Source organism: Epinephelus moara, chromosome 20 (genome assembly GCF_006386435.1).
Source record: "Epinephelus moara isolate mb chromosome 20, YSFRI_EMoa_1.0, whole genome shotgun sequence".
Classification (NCBI taxonomy): Eukaryota; Metazoa; Chordata; class Actinopteri; order Perciformes; family Serranidae; genus Epinephelus; species Epinephelus moara.
Genome location: NC_065525.1, coordinates 27,641,172 through 27,658,989, shown reverse-complemented (window position 1 = coordinate 27,658,989; position 17,818 = coordinate 27,641,172). Strand labels below are relative to the sequence as shown.

The 17,818-nt window shown below is 41.1% G+C and overlaps 1 protein-coding gene across 1 annotated transcript in view; it reads left to right on the top strand.

The window, feature by feature from the left end:
• The window catches only part of syt7a (synaptotagmin VIIa), a 112,324-nt gene that overhangs the window by 36,468 nt on the left and 58,038 nt on the right, over window positions 1-17,818 (top strand). Inside the window, exon 2 of the mRNA XM_050073527.1 lies at window positions 9,916-10,019. Within this exon, the coding sequence (XP_049929484.1) occupies window positions 9,916-10,019 (104 nt within the window). The remainder of the gene's footprint in view (window positions 1-9,915; window positions 10,020-17,818) is intronic.

Below are 17,818 nucleotides of genomic sequence, written 5' to 3'. Positions count from 1 at the left end.
TTAACTCCCTATTAGCACTTGAAAGCACTAACATGAAAAAATTTGCTCAACAATTTCAGCTCTTTCATTCATAAAACAATAGAATGCAGCAGGTTTATTAAAATGAAAGATGACTGAATGTCACCAAAGTCTCTGGTGGGTTTTCTTACTCTACTGAAACAAATAGAAACCATGAAGTGTATAGAATTATGAATGAAGCCACTGTGATGTCACCCAGTTTTGAAGTTTGGCATTTTGGCTGTTGCTCTTTTGCTTTTTTGGAGCCAGAGGTGACCATATTTAGATGAGAGGGTGGAGCTAACCCTAATACTAGCTGCTAGCTTGGTTAGCATGGTGCATTTACAGCTATGGAAAACTGTGGAAAACTATTGCTAATGCAAATTTTTATGAATGAAAAACAGGCTTAAACCATTAAGACAAAATGTACTTCCGTAAAAAAACAGAATATCCAACTCCTTCGAGGGTCTTTTAGTACGACTAAATGCTGACCAGACGTTATAATTGACATTCGTAAACTGAAAACACTGAAATAAGGACAGCTACACCTCTCCTCTGTGAATCTGCCATGGTTATTGTTACCGGCTTTTCCCCCCTTTATGGGCAGTGGCCTTGTGGGTAACCTGTGAGGGTGTGACTTGTACTACATTGTGTGTGTGTGTGTGTGTGTGTGTGTGTGTGTGTGTGTGTGGAGGGAAGCAGCTCTCTCGGGATGTCATGGTGAAGATGCATGCATCAAGTAGTGATGATAGCAGTAGTCCGTTAAGCCCAACAACAGATGCTGGACCTACCAGTAAACTATAATTGAGAGAATTGCTTGATGCACTCTACAATCCCCAAACCTTGTGAATAACCATTTAAACTATGTATTTCAGAAAATGAAGCATGATTCTACAACTGTAGAGCAGTTTAGAAGATATCTGACATTTTCAGAGAGCTGCAATGTTTTTTTTTTTGGGCTGTAAATCAAAAGCAAATACCAATGCCCACCCACCAAGTGATACATTTGCTCAAATAGCAGTGGGAAGGTTTCACAATTATGTCTGCATGGAGGACAGAACTGTCAGTCATCTGCCGTACATCCTACTTGAAATGACGTTCTGTCTCAAGCAAATGTCTGTTGAGCCTTGCCAGACTGGCTGGCTTTGCAACAACAGTAAAAGGGCTAAAAGATGCCAAAACAACAGCTCATCCTCTGAGCATACCACAGCACTGTTAGCAACCACCTCTAAGCTCACTGTGTGAAATGTGACCTCATCAGTTTATTTGACAATGGCATTATTTACCTGGAACCACCATAATTATTCATTTTATCCACATCTCCTCACTTGAATCAATTTTACGCTCTTCCCACACAAATTATTTTGTGCGCCTGAGCAGGGGAGGAAGATATTTAGATAGAACGCCTTCAAATGCAAGTGCTGCTTACAACCACCCAGTCTTTTGTCTTGAGAAATAACTCCAAAACAAAAGCAATAAACTGCAGCGTAGAATTGAGCCAGAAGGTAGATGGAAGCAATTTGAAACACTCAGTATCACAGCATAACTGGAAGTAAGTAACATTTTGCTGTTGCACACAGATTGTGGCTCAGAGGGGACAGACTGTAAAGACATCTGAGTGACATCTGAGGATTACCCCAACAGCAGCTCAGTGGTTATAAAGAGGGCAGAACCCAGGCTCCAGTACAAGGAGGGGGCACTTTGAAGTGGCGATTAGGCTGTGAGCTTTGCACCCAGAGCTACTGAGGCACTGCCCTCTCCACCTCAGTCAGAGCATAAAGATGCGGTGTGGCAGCTCTGCTGACTGGACACTGCTCCAGTTCCGCCTGTCCAATTAGCAATTTCTTCTACCCCTGAGGACTGGTCCCTTTCTGCTTGGCTTAGCTCACTGCATGTGGGCCAGATCACCTACATGTACACTCCCACTCTTTGTAACCACAGTAATGCTTGTTGTACTCAATGCTGTTATACACTAAGAGCACTAGTGTTGTCAAAAATATCAATTTATCAGTACTGATTATGAATATTTTGAAAGGGGTTCACTGTTTTTTCCTCAGTATTGATACACTGCTGCCAGCTATGCTTTCTTGTTCTCTCTTATTGTTTATGTTTAACACAGTCATTCTGCTGTTCTCAAAGCCAAGCCCTAAATTAAACGCTAAGTCCCTCTTACAAGCTGGGTTTGGCTATACATTTTGACAAATAAATGCGAGTCTCAATCTGGCCCCCAAGGACACTGCGCAGCCAATTTTTCCCTAGTGGCCACTTGTGGTACTGTAGCAAAGAAATCCCCTGTGGTCTAAAAAGCATTTTCCCCACAGACCACCTTTGTAAATGAGATGTCTGTAAAACTGTTGACAGGACACCTCTAAATGCAAGGTCAATTATGAGTCATTCTATAATGACTTTTTGATCCATGGAGGTTTTAGATTTGTTATTTTTTCCTCAAGCCAAGACAAGAGATTTACAAACCTGTGACTTCATGACAATGTAAAGTCTATGAGTCGAGCTTGTGGGTGGAGCCAGTGGTAGAAACACTACTGCACATATTCAGTGGGCTGCATACCTCAGAAGTAAACCCACAAGCTAAAACACTTTTTTTTGGTGCATAAACCAGGTGAGCAGTTTGATTGAACTGATTCCATCTTAAAGGGATAGTGCACCCAAAAATGAAAATTCAGTCATTATCTACTCACCCATATGCCGATGGAGGCCCTGGTGAAGTTTTAGAGTCTTCACATCCCTTGCGGAGATCGGCGGGGGGAGTGGCCAGCACATCTAATGGCAGACGGCGCCCCAGACTAACGTCCAAGAACACAAAATTGAATCCACAAAGTATCTCCATACTGCTCATCCGTAGTGATCCAAGTGTGCTGCAGCTGCGACATAAAAAGTTGTTTCGAAAAACGTCATATGAACTCTGTTTTTAGCCTCACTGTAGCTTGTAGCTCTGACTGCTTCTCTGTACTTACTTAAAGCATTGGGTTGAGCTAACATTAGTTAGCTGCTTTGATCACACGTACAAATATACATGTCTCAAGTTGGGTCAATATGGACATACTACACATCGTTAGCTTGGTTAGATTCTCAATCATCAGTTGAGCACCAGAGTATAATTGATTTGGATCTACAGGCATGGTAAACAAGAGAGACGAAAAAGTTGTGACACCCTACCTCTAAAATGATCATAAAATCCAAATGAGTGTCTGTTTATCAATTATTCATGTTCCTTAAGACGGTAAGGAAACAGCGGTCAAATGAATCAGTTTTTCATAAAAAATAATTCAGTTTATGAGTATTGTTTTAAGAGGGCATATAGAGGTGTTGTGTCAGTATACCTGGTGTCAAAATCCTCGGATGCCATAAAATGAGCGTTGTGTTGTCATGAGCTAGCCAAATTTGTATACAACTAATATCCATACTAGTATAAACAAACACTATGACAGTATTTCCCATCTTTTCCCATCATGGCTGGCTTTTGTACAAAAGGAATTAAAAGCCTGTCCCATTTAGATGCCTGTGGCAAATATAGTCAGTGATTGAAGCAAATAAAAGTCTGGGATATTAATTGAACTTTTACGGTATTTATCTCTTAATAAAAATTTTAACTTGGATGCCTTCATTGTCCATTTTTTCCTGTTGTATTGAAAATGGTGTCAAGGTGTTGTATCAAAGTTAGAAATTCCAGTATGGAGACAACACTTAAGAGCACGCCATACTAAAGACTGTACTTTTCTGCAAGTTCTGCCTCTGCATTTCCCTTGAACGTCCATATTTAACCTCAGCATGACTTCGTCTTTGTTGTGCTCTGCAGCGAGAGGGTTTACTGCAAGCTCATTTACACCATCATTGTCACCACTCACCCCAGTGCATAGTGCCATTTATTTTCTCTTTTATGTGCATATAAAAGAGATAGCCACTGAAATCTAAAACAAACAAGCGACTTTCAAGTTCAAGAGTGCTCTGACTTCTAAAGGCTGCTGATCAAAGGGTTCAATGGCTTGTTCAGCTCACTTGTCAGTTTTACCAAGTCGTGCCATTTTCGATGTGATTCATCGCCCTCCATTGGAAGTACTTTTCATTCCTTACCCAGTTAAATAGAGTGAAGACTGCTACATTACATTAGCGGTTCTTATTTAACGTCAAGTGAAATTATCTCCTTATTCCAGTTTCAGCATCCAAACACTGTTTCATCTCTGACTTAACTAATGCGTCACCTGTTTGAGTATTTCAAGCTGAAAGTTTTGTTTCGTTCAAGAGGGAAGATAAATTGAATTTCCTGAGTGTGCTGTGATAGCTCTGTGTAGTGCAGGCTTCTCTTACTCTAATGACACCTCTTTTTCTCTACAACCATGGTGCTGAGGATTTGCATATCTCCCTAATACCTCAACACGGTGTATTTCCTACCTTTTATTCCCCTGCACTGCCTGCACACAGTGCTTCTCTGTAGCTTCTAAAAGGGAAGTTATATTCCATGAAGCAACAATCCAGCTGTCCGTTTACTGAGCGCGCTAACGTGGCCTCTGTGGATGCTGTATTTTATTTGGAGGCTTTTTACTCCCTCAGCTCTCGTGACTGACACAGATCATAAACCATACCACCCTTCACCCCACCCCGCGACCTTCAGAGAGAGCACAGGACGTGGAGCCCTACATCAGCTGCTGGCTCCACCTGACTCTCTAAGCCCTTCAGGAATCAGGACATCCATCACTGAGCCACTTAGCACTGATGCTACCATAGACGCCCTTAGCTGGAGACCAGTTCAGCTTCCCTGATCTAAGAGCCGTTGCTACCTTTGCTGATGTCGTGGTATCTAATGGACTTAACTTTATTGACCTCTCTATGAATATACAGTAACAGAGTATATTGCCTGTGTCTATTTCTGAACGTCTATGAATAATAATGTTCATCATTCAAGAGCTGGCTGTCTTTCACTGACCCTCTCATGCTCAGGAGCAGTCTCATAGCAGTCTCTTTGACTCTTTGACTGTAGACGGGGGGGTGTTACGACTGATACGCTAATCTTAACCTTCACGATCAGAACAAGATCAGTCAAGTCAGATCAAGTGTTTTCCGGTCGAGAGAAGTTGCTGTTATCAATAGATAAACTCATGTATGATACTTAGGATGTATAAGATTCTTATCTCTTAGGCAGTATATACTAGGCAGAGATGTTGTAGGATCTAAACTTGATGAATAGTGTTCGCTGACTTGTGTTTCTTATCCTAACACTAACTCCTTTTTGGATGGCAGCATACAGTAAAAGAGTTTGTTAATACTTTGTAGCTCGATGAAAACAAAAGATGATTCTCGAGAAAATGACATCCTTTGTTTTTATATTCTAAGAATCCACTAAGGTGCACTGTCACACACAGTTTGAAAACTTTGTGGCTCCACTTTGTACCCGCAAGCAACTAACTACTTAAGCGTGCCCATTAAAGGTACCCTGTGGAGATTTTATGAGCCGGTCCCCATTTTGTTTGCATGCAGGTAGTGCAATACACATTCCTACCAATCGTTTAACACTATTCCTTGGATCTACAGGTGGCCGTAATACTAATAAAGAAATGAAGCGGTGTATTAAAAATGGCGGGGAAGAATGAGATGAATGGCAATTTAAAATGAATGTAAACGATGCAGATTTTAAAGTTTTAGAAAAACTTGCTTTGCAATGTTTTATGAGAAAGGAAAAGCATATGTTCATAAAATCCATGGTAGGTCTTAAAGTGACATGAACTTATAGTTCTGAGAGGACCAGTAAAACATAGGGACTGCTCAGAATCCCATACTAACATATGACTCATACAAAGTATGATGTAAAATTGAGTATGTAGTGCGTTCCAACTGCATAGTACATGGATTTTGTGTATGCAAGGAATGACTGGATGTAGATTAGTAAGAATTTCTGAGTATAAGGCCATAAACTTACTGGACATACTAAACTTCCCCAATGGCAGATTGTGAGGTAGATGGTTACAATGATTAACCATTGAATAAAATAGCTAAGAATGATGGTAAGTGACGTTAAGATACAGTTAAGCTCACAGATTTTATGTACTGTAGAAAAGATGTTTAACACTAAAATATTCAGTAATTTGCCATAAATTAATAGTGGAAGATATTGAATTGAGCTCGAAGAAGCAACATTGATTTACATCTGTGATGAACAATTTTCGTTCAACAATAGCTCGGACTTGTAACATTGTCATCAGTACAGTCATATGATGCAGAGAAGACTTATTACTTCAGCAGACTTAAGTGTGAAAAACTCATTATAACGTTACCTTTGATATCACATCACTACTGACTTGAGATAGGCTACAACAGTCACATCAGCGGACTCTTTATTGTAACCGTCGTGCAGCGCGTGCACGTCACGAAACAGCAAGCTAGTTGGAAACGCTAACGTTCGCGGCTGGAAATATTCCCGTTACTTTGATTTTGTCAGGAGGAAAGATGACAAGAACGTTACTTTGATTTTGTCAGGAGGAAAGATGACAAGAACACTGTTGCTGCAGGTAGTCGGACTCAAACTCTCCTCACTACGAAAAACACGTCCTTAAACTTCCGGTCACTCTCCTCACTACGAAAAACACGTCCTTAAACTTCCGGTCTGAAACCTCAGCTACTACGATAGACAACACAATAACGTGAAGCTCCAGGAAATACACCTCACCGAAGGTAAGCCCTTCTCGACCGTGGAGGTCGGCTGTAGCCCTACACTGGATAAAACCTTAACTGCAAGCTACAAAGAAGTAATGAAACGTGTGGTTGGATATGTGGTGGGTGAAATGTTGCTCCATGAGTGACTCTCCGTCTTTTGGACACAGCCTTGGGAAAATACCGGTCACAGGCAACAGAAATCCCCAGGTAAATAGAGGCTAGGTAGCCTACTCTTAGCCGAGATTACCCTGACGTTTACACAGAGGCGCACATCTCAATTTTGGGGAGAAACGCAAACACCAGTTTTATGGGGTGTGACAGAAAAGTAATATAACGAGTAGTGTAATGAGTTACTGTTGGCAGGGAGTAATAAGTAAGGTAATCTCATTACTTGTGATAAAAGGAACTACTAATTGATAATAAATTACATTTTAAAGTAACAAGCCCAACACTTATTATAATCACACAGAAAACTGGGACTTTCTACAAAACATGGTGTTTGTGGTCATTACTAACAGCCAATGAGCTCTTCTATCTGGTGACAGATTTGTCTCTTAATAAAACTAGGCTGTCTATGGAGTAGAAAGATGTAAGTACTTTTAAAATTGGTGTTATATGACCAAAGAAAACAGAGGAAAGGGGCACTGGCATTTGCTTTGCTCAAAAGGTACAAAAACCTACAACTACCAGAATGCACTGCATACTATCAGACCAGTAAACACACTCGCTGGTAAGCTTGGCTCTTTTGCCACATGAAACAATATGGTAGCCAGCTGGTAACAAATGATCTGGAATTACAGTTAAATGGTGAAGTTAAATATGTTTCTGAAAACACTTTAAACCCTTTAAGGCCAGAAACAGGCAACGCAGTAACAAAGTCTTGGTTCATATTTGATCAGCACTGCCTAGTAAAGGAAACAGTCTCGTGCCCACTTCCTGTTCACACATTATCGTATTACAACCATACAGTGCACAAAAATATGTTTCTAAAGACATTGTAGGTGAGAAATAGGCAATAATAATGCACTTTCTTTTAATGATTTGCTGCGCATGGGCTTTGTTTCTGTGATAACAATATCTTGACACTAACATTAGCCAGGTAGCTCACATAACACGACAGTAACATGGGGGTTGATACAATCAACTTCAAGCTTACAAAGTGAACGATGGAAAAAGCACAAGACTTACATCCAGTGTCCGCCAGCCCATCTGCTCCCAATAATTGAGCTTTTCTGTCTTTGATGTGACAGTAGACAGTAACCCAGCTAAGACGCTTCAGTGACATCACTGGTGCCTTTCAGAAAAGTTCAGAGATTGGCTTGGAGCGGCCGCACAAAAAAGGCAGAACACTGTGAAATTAGACACTGGGCGTGACGCTTTTTCTCTAGGTGGCTGCATATGGTCGCTCCTCATTAGGAGCATTTGAAAAAAGATGCCAGCGCTGAGAAAGAAAACGCTATGTGTACACAGGCCCTAAGGAGGGAAGTTTACTTTAGTTAATGTTAACTTACGACCTACAATGTTTTAACAAAAGCAGGTTGAAAATCGGCATAGTATCCCTTTAAACATAACATAAGAAACATGGAAGCGTGACCGCTGCGTTAACATCAGAAACAATGAAGACAACGTCGGAAACAGCTTGCTGTCTGAAACCACCTTAAAAACCACAGAATGAGCAGGCCAGGTGAAAAGAAGCAGTTGGTAACACCATGCACAGTATATAGACGGCCAGTTCTAGTCAGGACAAGTCAGGACAATGAACATAAGAACTGCACAGGGAAGTAAAATTATGAAGAAGTTTTATCTTGGTTTTATTGAAGGCTCGCTGCAAAGCTGACATCAGCCATTCTGTAAAGTTCACTCACCTCCATCTCTCCTGGAAAAGTGAACAGTCTCTTCATCCACAGCCCAAGATATCCCTCCTTTCCAACATTTCCATACATACTTTTGTGCAAATGCACAAACTAAATGGTTTATTTGTTACAGTCACACCACAGAATTTGTGTTCTCCTGGGATTTTAAAGGACTGTCTAACAGTACTAGTCTAATCAGCTTTTCTGTACGCTCTCTCTCTTTTTTAAAACGGCAAGTGGCCTCAGGTGTCACGTCGACTTCAGTACAGCATTTGAGACTGAGTGAAGACTGTGGAATACAGTGCTGCTGATCCCATTCTTATTTTCCATATGAAACAAGTTTACCCACCACTGTTCCTCCTTTTTGAGATGGTGCGTTCCCAGAGGACACGGCAGGGTGGAGAATAAAGCGGAGATCGGATGGAGGAGTGAGATGAAAAGGCCAGTTGTGACAAGTAAAGGAAGGGAAGGAGGTAGCAATTGGGGAGAAGACAAACCCAGTTATTGAAAGGAAAGCATGGGTGTTTGTCAGCGTTTGTCACTCAGCGGTGTGAAAATGCATCCTGACACCTGTTTATCACTGTATATTTAGAAATCAGAATTGTTAGAAGGGAATCACAAATTTGAATACATTAGCATCCTTCTCCGCCGCGCAAATATCAAAGCTCAATGAGGCTTTATATGCTTGTCCTCTAAAGTGAAGGCCGCTGGATTGTTTAAATGTTTGCGGCCTGAAACGCAAAGTGCTCACGAGTTTGGATCCACTTATTGTAGCAGTATCATAACAAGAATGTAAACAGACGCAGGCGCACAGGTGCAGGCGTGAATTGTCTCTCACACACGCATACACACAAGCACACTCTCTCAGCAATAGATGATGTTTTTTTATGACTCTTCCAGAGCCACCTCTCTCACTGGGCATCTACTGATACCCATTAATCATGAGCTCTCTTGTATTGTCAGCCCAGCCTCCCCTCCCCTCCTCGCTCCTCTCCTCCGCCTCCCCCTCCTCCCTTCACTTTCAGCCTGTCAGTTAACAAGCTGTGACACCATGACAGTGATGTGTGTGCAACTGAGTGATGCCTGGCTGCAGCCCTTATTGGAAAGGTATTGAAATGCTCCGGCACGAAGGGGGTAGTGATGAGATTGTATTTCTCAGCTCCTTATGACAGAATGTAAAAATGGCAGCTCTGCCTGGCTATTCAATTAGACGACGTAGAGGGAGAGCTTTGTTTTGGGTTGCCCCCCTTTGACAACATGATTCACTGTGGCATGCAATCAGCTCTGTAGCAAAAATCCCATGTTTTTATTTTACACATGGTGGAGAAAATTCAACCATGTATGCAAAAAAGGATCACTCATGTTTTTTTTCTCTCACTTGTGTATGTGTTTGTGTGCACAGGCTCAGTGTCCCTCAGTGTGTTCCTGGTCTCCCTCGCAGTGACAGTGTGTGCTGTTTGGCTGGTGGCTCTTTGTGGCGTCTGTGGTTGGTGTCAACGCAAGCTGGTGAGTTTACACACACACACACGTACACACAAGCTTCACTAACAGATATACTGTAGCTTCCAGTCACATTTGTTGCCATCTTATCATGCTTTAATATTCAGAGAGCCTTAATAAACATTGTCTGCTGTGATTGTGCTTGAAAAAGACATGTTGGTGCTCTGGAGAAACAACAGTGTGTGCAAATATTATGAAAATATGTGCAAATATTATGTGCAGTCTTGTTGAACTGAGAATTTTCAGTTACACGACAGTTATTAATGAAAACATATTACCAGTGGTGGAAGAAGTCAGATTTCTTACTTGTGTAAAAATGCCGAATACAGTGTGAAAATACTCCATTACAAGTAAAAGTCCTGCATCCAAGTCCCACTCAAGTGAAAATACACAAGCATAAGCAACAATATGCTTAAAGAACGATGAGTAAAAGTACTTGTTGACCCCTTGTAGCCACACCTGCAGGCAGCAGAGTAAAAAGTCTGGTTTTGGAGGCACTGAGTAACTAATTATCATATCTCTGGATTAATGCATGACATATTCTGTCTGTTATGTATCATTATTCTACAGTTTAAGGTCAGTGGCTGGCTTTAATAGCTTTAAAATGGTATTTTAATTGTGCTTGGCTCCGGAGAACCACATGCCAAAACAACAATGTGCAAGGCCAGAGCTGATCGCCTGTTGCCCTGCTGCAATTTGATTGGCTGCTTGCCAAGTGCTGTTGTTGTCATTTGCTTGTAGACATTAGTATTTCTTTTAAATAAGATAGTAACTGCAGTTACAATGATTTATGTGGATAATCCTCTTTGGCATGAATTTGATATTCTGCTTTTTGAAAAAAAACTCGAGATTAAACATGTCAGTGCCCCAGGCCGTGGGATATTGTCATAAACCAAACTGCTGGTGAAAGTAATCAGATTCAAGGTGGAGTGTATCTCCAGGGAAATAATGGCTAAGCTAACTTGTCAGAGAAGACACCTTTTTTTGCTTCCCATGTGTGTTATTATTTGAAGGGGATGGTACCGGGTCAAGAACAAATTTTCAGGAGCTCAGGCATCTTTCTGAGAGGATTACCAAACATTACCAAACATGAAAGCAGCAGGGAAACGTGGGAAAATTGCTGAAAGATAGCTACCCAAATTGACAGCGCATACAAATGGGGGATTGAGCAGTTTACAGTAGCAGCACATTGAGGAGAACGGGGGCACATTCAGCCTTGACAAATCTTAGCAAAGTGCTTATTTAAACAGAAACACTGGTGCATTGAGCATCTTGTTGTTTATGTTGTGTTACACAAGTGTGCTGCCTTTTTAATATGACAGCATTTATACACATATCACTACTGATTGGGTAACACTTGGTACACACCCACCAGACAGGAGAAAATGAACCTCAAAGCCTGTTGCACAGTTTCACACTGTTTCTAGGAAAAATGATGTTCAACCTAGAAACTGTAGCAATCGGTGCGCAGGGTTTTCAGACAGATGGGCCCCAGGGAAAACCTTAGATAGCGCATCATGTCAAATAACTATAAAGTGGTGTCATTTTCTGGGTTTGTATGCATGCAAAGTAGTTGTTGCCCCAACATTTTGTTCCATTTAAAAACTTCCTCTGTGGCATATATGTTTTACTGCTAGATCACCTAGCACCACTGAGCGAGGTAACATTACAGCTCAGCTGAGGTGGACATCATTAATGTTTACATCTCATACTGTCACAAGTACAAGCCTCTTGTCCATGAGGAGATGCATGTTTCCCTTGTAACAAAAGTGGGTGTTTTTTTGCGATTTGGGCACCATAAGCCAAGTGCCGTCTTGTTCCATTAATCAAGAGAAGGCAGACATCTCTACGGCCAATACTTTTGGCATGAAGTATTTTATGTCACAGAGCAAAACATGAAAGTCTCTTGAGCTTATGTAAACCACAGACCTTATTTCAGGCATCTAACAAACAGCCCATTAAGAAAACCCAGTGACTTCAGGACGAGGGAACTGGGAGTGCTAAAATGCAAACTCATTTCCAGGTTTTAGGACTCATTCCTGCACTACGCTTTTTATTACAATTCTGTGACATTGTATGATTTACAATGACGTATCGTTTGGTGTTTCTGTGTGAAGTTAAAGCAGCTAGAGGGGGTAAAGGCATGACATGCACCATTTCTTGAATAAAATTACAGATTTCTCTAGGTTTGAACATTGTTGGAAACATTTGGGATAAATTAAGTACACAACTCAAGAAAATATATAACATAGCCTCCGTTGTTTTTGTACATTTTAATGTGGAAATGTTAAATATTATGTGTTTAACAACAGTACTGTAGAGAAGTAATGGCCACAGTTGCGTCAGTGTGCACGTGATCACAGCAGTGCAGACTCAAACTAATTAAACCTTCAGACAGACGCCGCTCCAACATCAGTAAACTGTGCTGATACAGCATCAGTACCAGTCCACTCATTGAGGAGAAACAGAACACAGATCAAGCAGACTGACCTCCAATAGAGGGCATGTCATTGTGATTATGTGGTATGAAATGTGATTGATTAAAGGGAGGCAACCACTCATTAGGCAGACAGAGCTGTACGGCTGAGTGCCACTTCACTTGGCTGATTTCTTTTAGATTTGCATGCCTTTAAACTTAATTGATTTCTGATTCATCCTGTGCTTGTACAACCCAGGAACATAGGTCACCTATTTCAAGTTTAATGTTGGCTCCAACTTGTTTCAGCTCGCCATCGCACTGCTGTGAAACTTATTGGTCCACAGATGGCAGGATTTGGCATTGCAGCGGGCTCCACACAGCACATGCCTCTCTACATTATGTCATCAGCTTTGCTTAAATCCCCAGAAGGTGACTGTACCTAGGCAACTGGTCGATAACGTTATACCACACCAGGGAGGAAATGGTCTGTGCTGAAATGGGACAGTAGTACAGCATAATCTTTGTATTGTTTGCTTCACTGGAACGTTGTGTTATATTTGATATTCCACTTTAAAGTAAATGGAGCAGTGAATGACTCCTGGGTTCCAGCTGTGGATGAAGGTAGTTCTGCCTGCGCTGTGCCGTGCCCTCAGTCCTCTCTGCTGTAAATGGATCTTATTTCTATCCTGTGACGGTGTAGCGCAGCAGCCACAGAGCAGAGGAGACCTGGGATAAGTTGACAATATGTTGGACTTATGACCCTGTGAAGGCCACTATTAACTACATCCTCATAGACAGCATGATGTGCTTCTATCTCAGGCTTCATCCACACTAACACATGTTTTATAAATGCATAACTATTGCTGCGTTTACACCGAGCATCCACAGTATCTGTAACTGGAACCCATAAAAAAAAAGATCTTTGAAAACGCTGCTGACCCCGTTTTAGTTTGAAAATTTTGGGGTTGTGTTTTAGTGTGGTAGGCGAGACAAGAGGCTTGGAATCAATGACGCAGTCACCCACATTCCCCCTCAATTGGATCTTATAAAGAGATCCACCGATGTGAAATTCTGGGCCGATATCAATGCTGAAGTTTAAAATAACGATTACAGATACCGATGGTGGTTTTTTCTTCTTTTTTTTTGTTTTTATTTATTTCCCTTTTGTGCCAGGGAAACATAGAAATCTTCATTATAAAAAATAACTGAACAATTTTAACGCCCTTCATTACACTACCTTTAAATGAGCACAAATTTAATCGTACACATATATCAAACAACCTTTATAATAACCTCCTTTAACATAAAAACCATAAAAAAATAACTGCTTTAAAAGCCTTTTTACCATATATAATATATTACAATTCCCTTTCTAAGTTTCTCTAAACCCCCCCCCCCCCACAGATTACATTGAACACATGAGAAAGTTATAATTTACTTTCACCCAATACTCATTTTTACCGAAGAGAACTTGAACGCTTTTTAATGTAATTCAGTGCAACCTCTGTCAGCAGTTAGTTCTGGCCACGGGCTGCTAACAACTAATGTTTAGTAGCTCTCCTCCTGCTCCTCAACATGGATTTGTTGTTCACAATGTAACATTATCAGGTGAATAACAGGGTGGATGGTGAGTTTAAGGCATCCTTTCGTCCTGACGGCATCCCGGTGAAGATCTCTGTTCATTTCAAACATGTTTTCTCGTATCCCCAGGGGACAGGACGCTGTGAGTTTGGAGCCCTGCTTCTTAGCCTGCACAAAATTGATGTGGCACAACAGAAAAACATTGGCCACTGCTATCCGTGTGTGTGTTTTATTTGCTGATAGGCCGATGGCAGTCAGCAAGGCAAATATCGTCTGATAACGATGTGCGTCCGATAAATTGGTGCATCCCTCGTCCTGTTAGTCACAATGTGTCAAGTCAAAACATAGATAAATCATCAAACCTTTTGTGATTTTATCATTCTTGCGTGGATACTTCTTTCCCATTGCCACGGCTTCCTCCAGCAATGGATAATGCTCCCGCCCGTTACCGCTCCAATACATTGCTGTATTTACTTTGTAACGACTACCAATCTCTTTTCTGCCGCCTTGACCTACATAGTCGTGTTACTTTAAGTCCCCCCTCAGTGTTGGTCCAAGCAGAGAAATCTCTGGCCTTACTTTTCACCATCTCTGGAGAATTTTCTGGAACTGAGCAACAGACTGCTTAGTTAACAATCTGTTTACTGTTTACACTGGTACGTGCATGCCTAGTGTGCGTGAATGGTTGTGCAAAATGCGTTTTCAGGTGTCTTAGTATGGACGCACATTTATTCTAAAAAAAAAGAGCTAAAACGCACATGTGTAGAGATCGTTTTCGTTTCAGCACATTTTAGGACTAACTATTAGTGTGGATGTGGCCTCAGTGGGCATGCTGTGCATGTCTTATTTTTCCTGCTTATCAGTACATCTTACCCTGGTTACGTCAGGCTGTGTGCTTGTGTTTGATGGCGGGGGTAACAGAGTGGCATCAAGAAGTTAATTAAGCCCTTTTTTGTCTTCAGACCACTTACTTTTGGAAAAATGTCAGGCGCCCACTGATGTGTAAACACAGCAGCTTAATGTACAAAATAATAAAGTGTGACTGAGACAAACAGCAGTCATTTCTATGATGATAAACTTGTTATTGATGATGCTCTGCACTTTGACAAAGGATAAAAACTAGTAATCTTGTTCAAAATCTTTTTTCCCATATTAATATCTGTAGGTGCAATGTTCTCTATATGTGACTAACAACCATGAAGGCGCTGCAGCTATACAATCTGTTCTTGTTTCAGAAACTGTCTCCACTCCCTCACTTCCCTTGATCTCTTTATCTGTTATGTTCCATGGTAGCCCTATATTCCCTGAACACATGATTAGGATGCATGTACAGTATAATTTGCATTAACACGGTTACTTTCAAGTGAGTCCCCTTATTATAGATGCATACTGTATGTAGCGTACTTCACATTCATGCAGGCTGCACAAAATATCCTCGTTAGGTAAAAAGAAGTGCTCAGTGGTTAATGCTCTTTTCACATCAAGCCACCACAAGCCAGGCCACGTCTAAAACTTTCATTTTTGATGTTTCCGAGTGTACTCTTTGACAGTGTCAGCTTTCATAAGGACAAATGTTTGCCTCAAGCTTCACGTGTCAGTTGCGAGTGGGCCCATGCCAGTTTTGGTTATGATTCATAGGTTAATAGACAAGACATTTTGGGTGAGTGTTGCTTTCGGTGTTTTAGCTTTGGCAACCAGTGCGATGGGTTTTATTTTAAAAGTCCTCATGTGCAGTCATCCTGAAGCCTCCCTCCTGCTTGGCTTTCTGTTATCTAAGCCCCCTGGAAAAACTGCGCATTGAATGCTATCGTCCCCTTCTGCTGCCTGCTAAGTCTGTTTCCTTATTGCTGTTTATAGATGCATCAGCATGAAATTTTTAGAATATATGCGCTGAGCCAATAACGTTTTTTTACAAGCGACTTCACATTTTTTACTCAGCTTTCACAGCAAGTGCTCTTCTGTACTGTACTGATTTATTTGTTTGTTTTAATGTCTGTCTTTATTAGGGGTTTTTATAATTAGAGACAAAGGTGGTAACAACAAAACAAAATATACGGTCACATGGTTGGTAAGCTGCCGCACTGTGGGGCTGATGATTGTCAGCAGGGGCTCATGTTGTAGGTGTTGGGTGGGATTTTTGGATATCAGAGGTGGTGCAGCTAACATCTGTTTGAGCAGCAGCGGCTGTTTGGCATTCAGAAACCCTCTGCTTGCTCCTGTGAGCCCTGTGCTGTTTGATCCGTGACATAGTTGTGAGTGGAGTTGAGATTGGACCTGACCAGATTCACAGACTGATTTGGTCCCTGTTGGGCTTGTATCAACAACCTTCAGTATTTTGGTTGCATTAAGTGGGAGTCAGGAGTTCACAGTTGTTAGGAGGATGATAGTAATTATGCCAATCAGAAGAGAGGGAGGATGTGGAAATCAATAATTACAGAATTTTGAGGAATTGTCAGCAATTTGGAAAATTATGATAAGAACATATTTGGATTTAAAGCCTTGACCAGTGACATTTAAGTGACAGATAGCGTTATGTAAATTGTATGTCTGTGATTTCTTGCTTCTTGATACACACAAATATGCGGATATAAAAAAAGGCAAAAAAAAGGCTGTTTTGACAGATGCTGTAAACGAATGATCGCCCGATGATTTATCAGCGGACGACCATTTTAATAGTGCACTCCTCTCTAATTATGGTGTGATGTGGGTAATATTGAGTGAGCATGTAGACTCTTGCTGTCTGCTAATTCACAGCAAACAAACACAGCTGGGTGTTGGAAGGCAGTGCACTGCCAACTGAGACAGAGAGAGTGGTAGTTTCACTCTGTCTCCTCTCATGTCTGGATTCTTCCAGAAAACCCTCAGCATCCCCCTGGGCAGTCCAACGCCAAGTCTTTACTCACTCATCTGCAGTCCCATAGCAAAAAAAAAATCTGGGGCCCTTACAGATGGAGCCTCAGCGGGCCCCCCTGCCCCTTTTAAAACATCACTTCTACAAATACCTGAATCAGCAAATAAACACATGAAAATTAGTAATTAAGTGTTGATAACTCATTAAAGATAGTTGGCACAATCTGACATCTCAGCATATTTCAGCCCTTTTTATCAACATACTGTAATTACTGTGTGAAGCTTTTTTTTTTTTTTTATTGTATAAATTATTATTTTATGTACGATTTTCCAGTGTCTTGTGACCCTCCGCAGACTTTTTTGCTCTATAACGCCATCACCTGACTTACTCCTCTACTCCTGTCATAACGACTATTCCTTAGACTTTGTGTCCATGAATGCAAACATTTTTGGGGCCCTGGCTGAAACAACTGAAGCTGTCGTTCTTCTTGGTAGTACAGTGTCCTGGGAATGGAGTGCTGTGTCACTGTATTCTTTGGAATCATGTTTTTCTGCCCCGTTTCATCTGAAAACATTGGGGCTTATTACTTTTACTGCAGCCAGCCACCAGGGGGCGTCGAGGTGTTTTGGCTTCACTTTGGGCAGCTGTCATTTAGTCCATCTTTATTATGAAGTCCATGGTTACAACATAGAAGTAGCATAATAAAACTGAAGTAACCTGAAGGCACAATCCATATATATACAGTGGTGTGAAAAAGTGTTTGCCCCCTTCCTGATTTCTTACTTTTTTGCATGTTTTCCACACTTAAATGTTTCAGATCATCAAACAAATTTAAACATTAGTCAAAGATAACACAAGTAAACACAAAATGCAGTTTTTAAATGAAGGGTTTTATTAATGAGGAAGAAAAAAATCCAAAGCTACATGGCCCTGTGTGAAAAAGTGTTTGCCCCC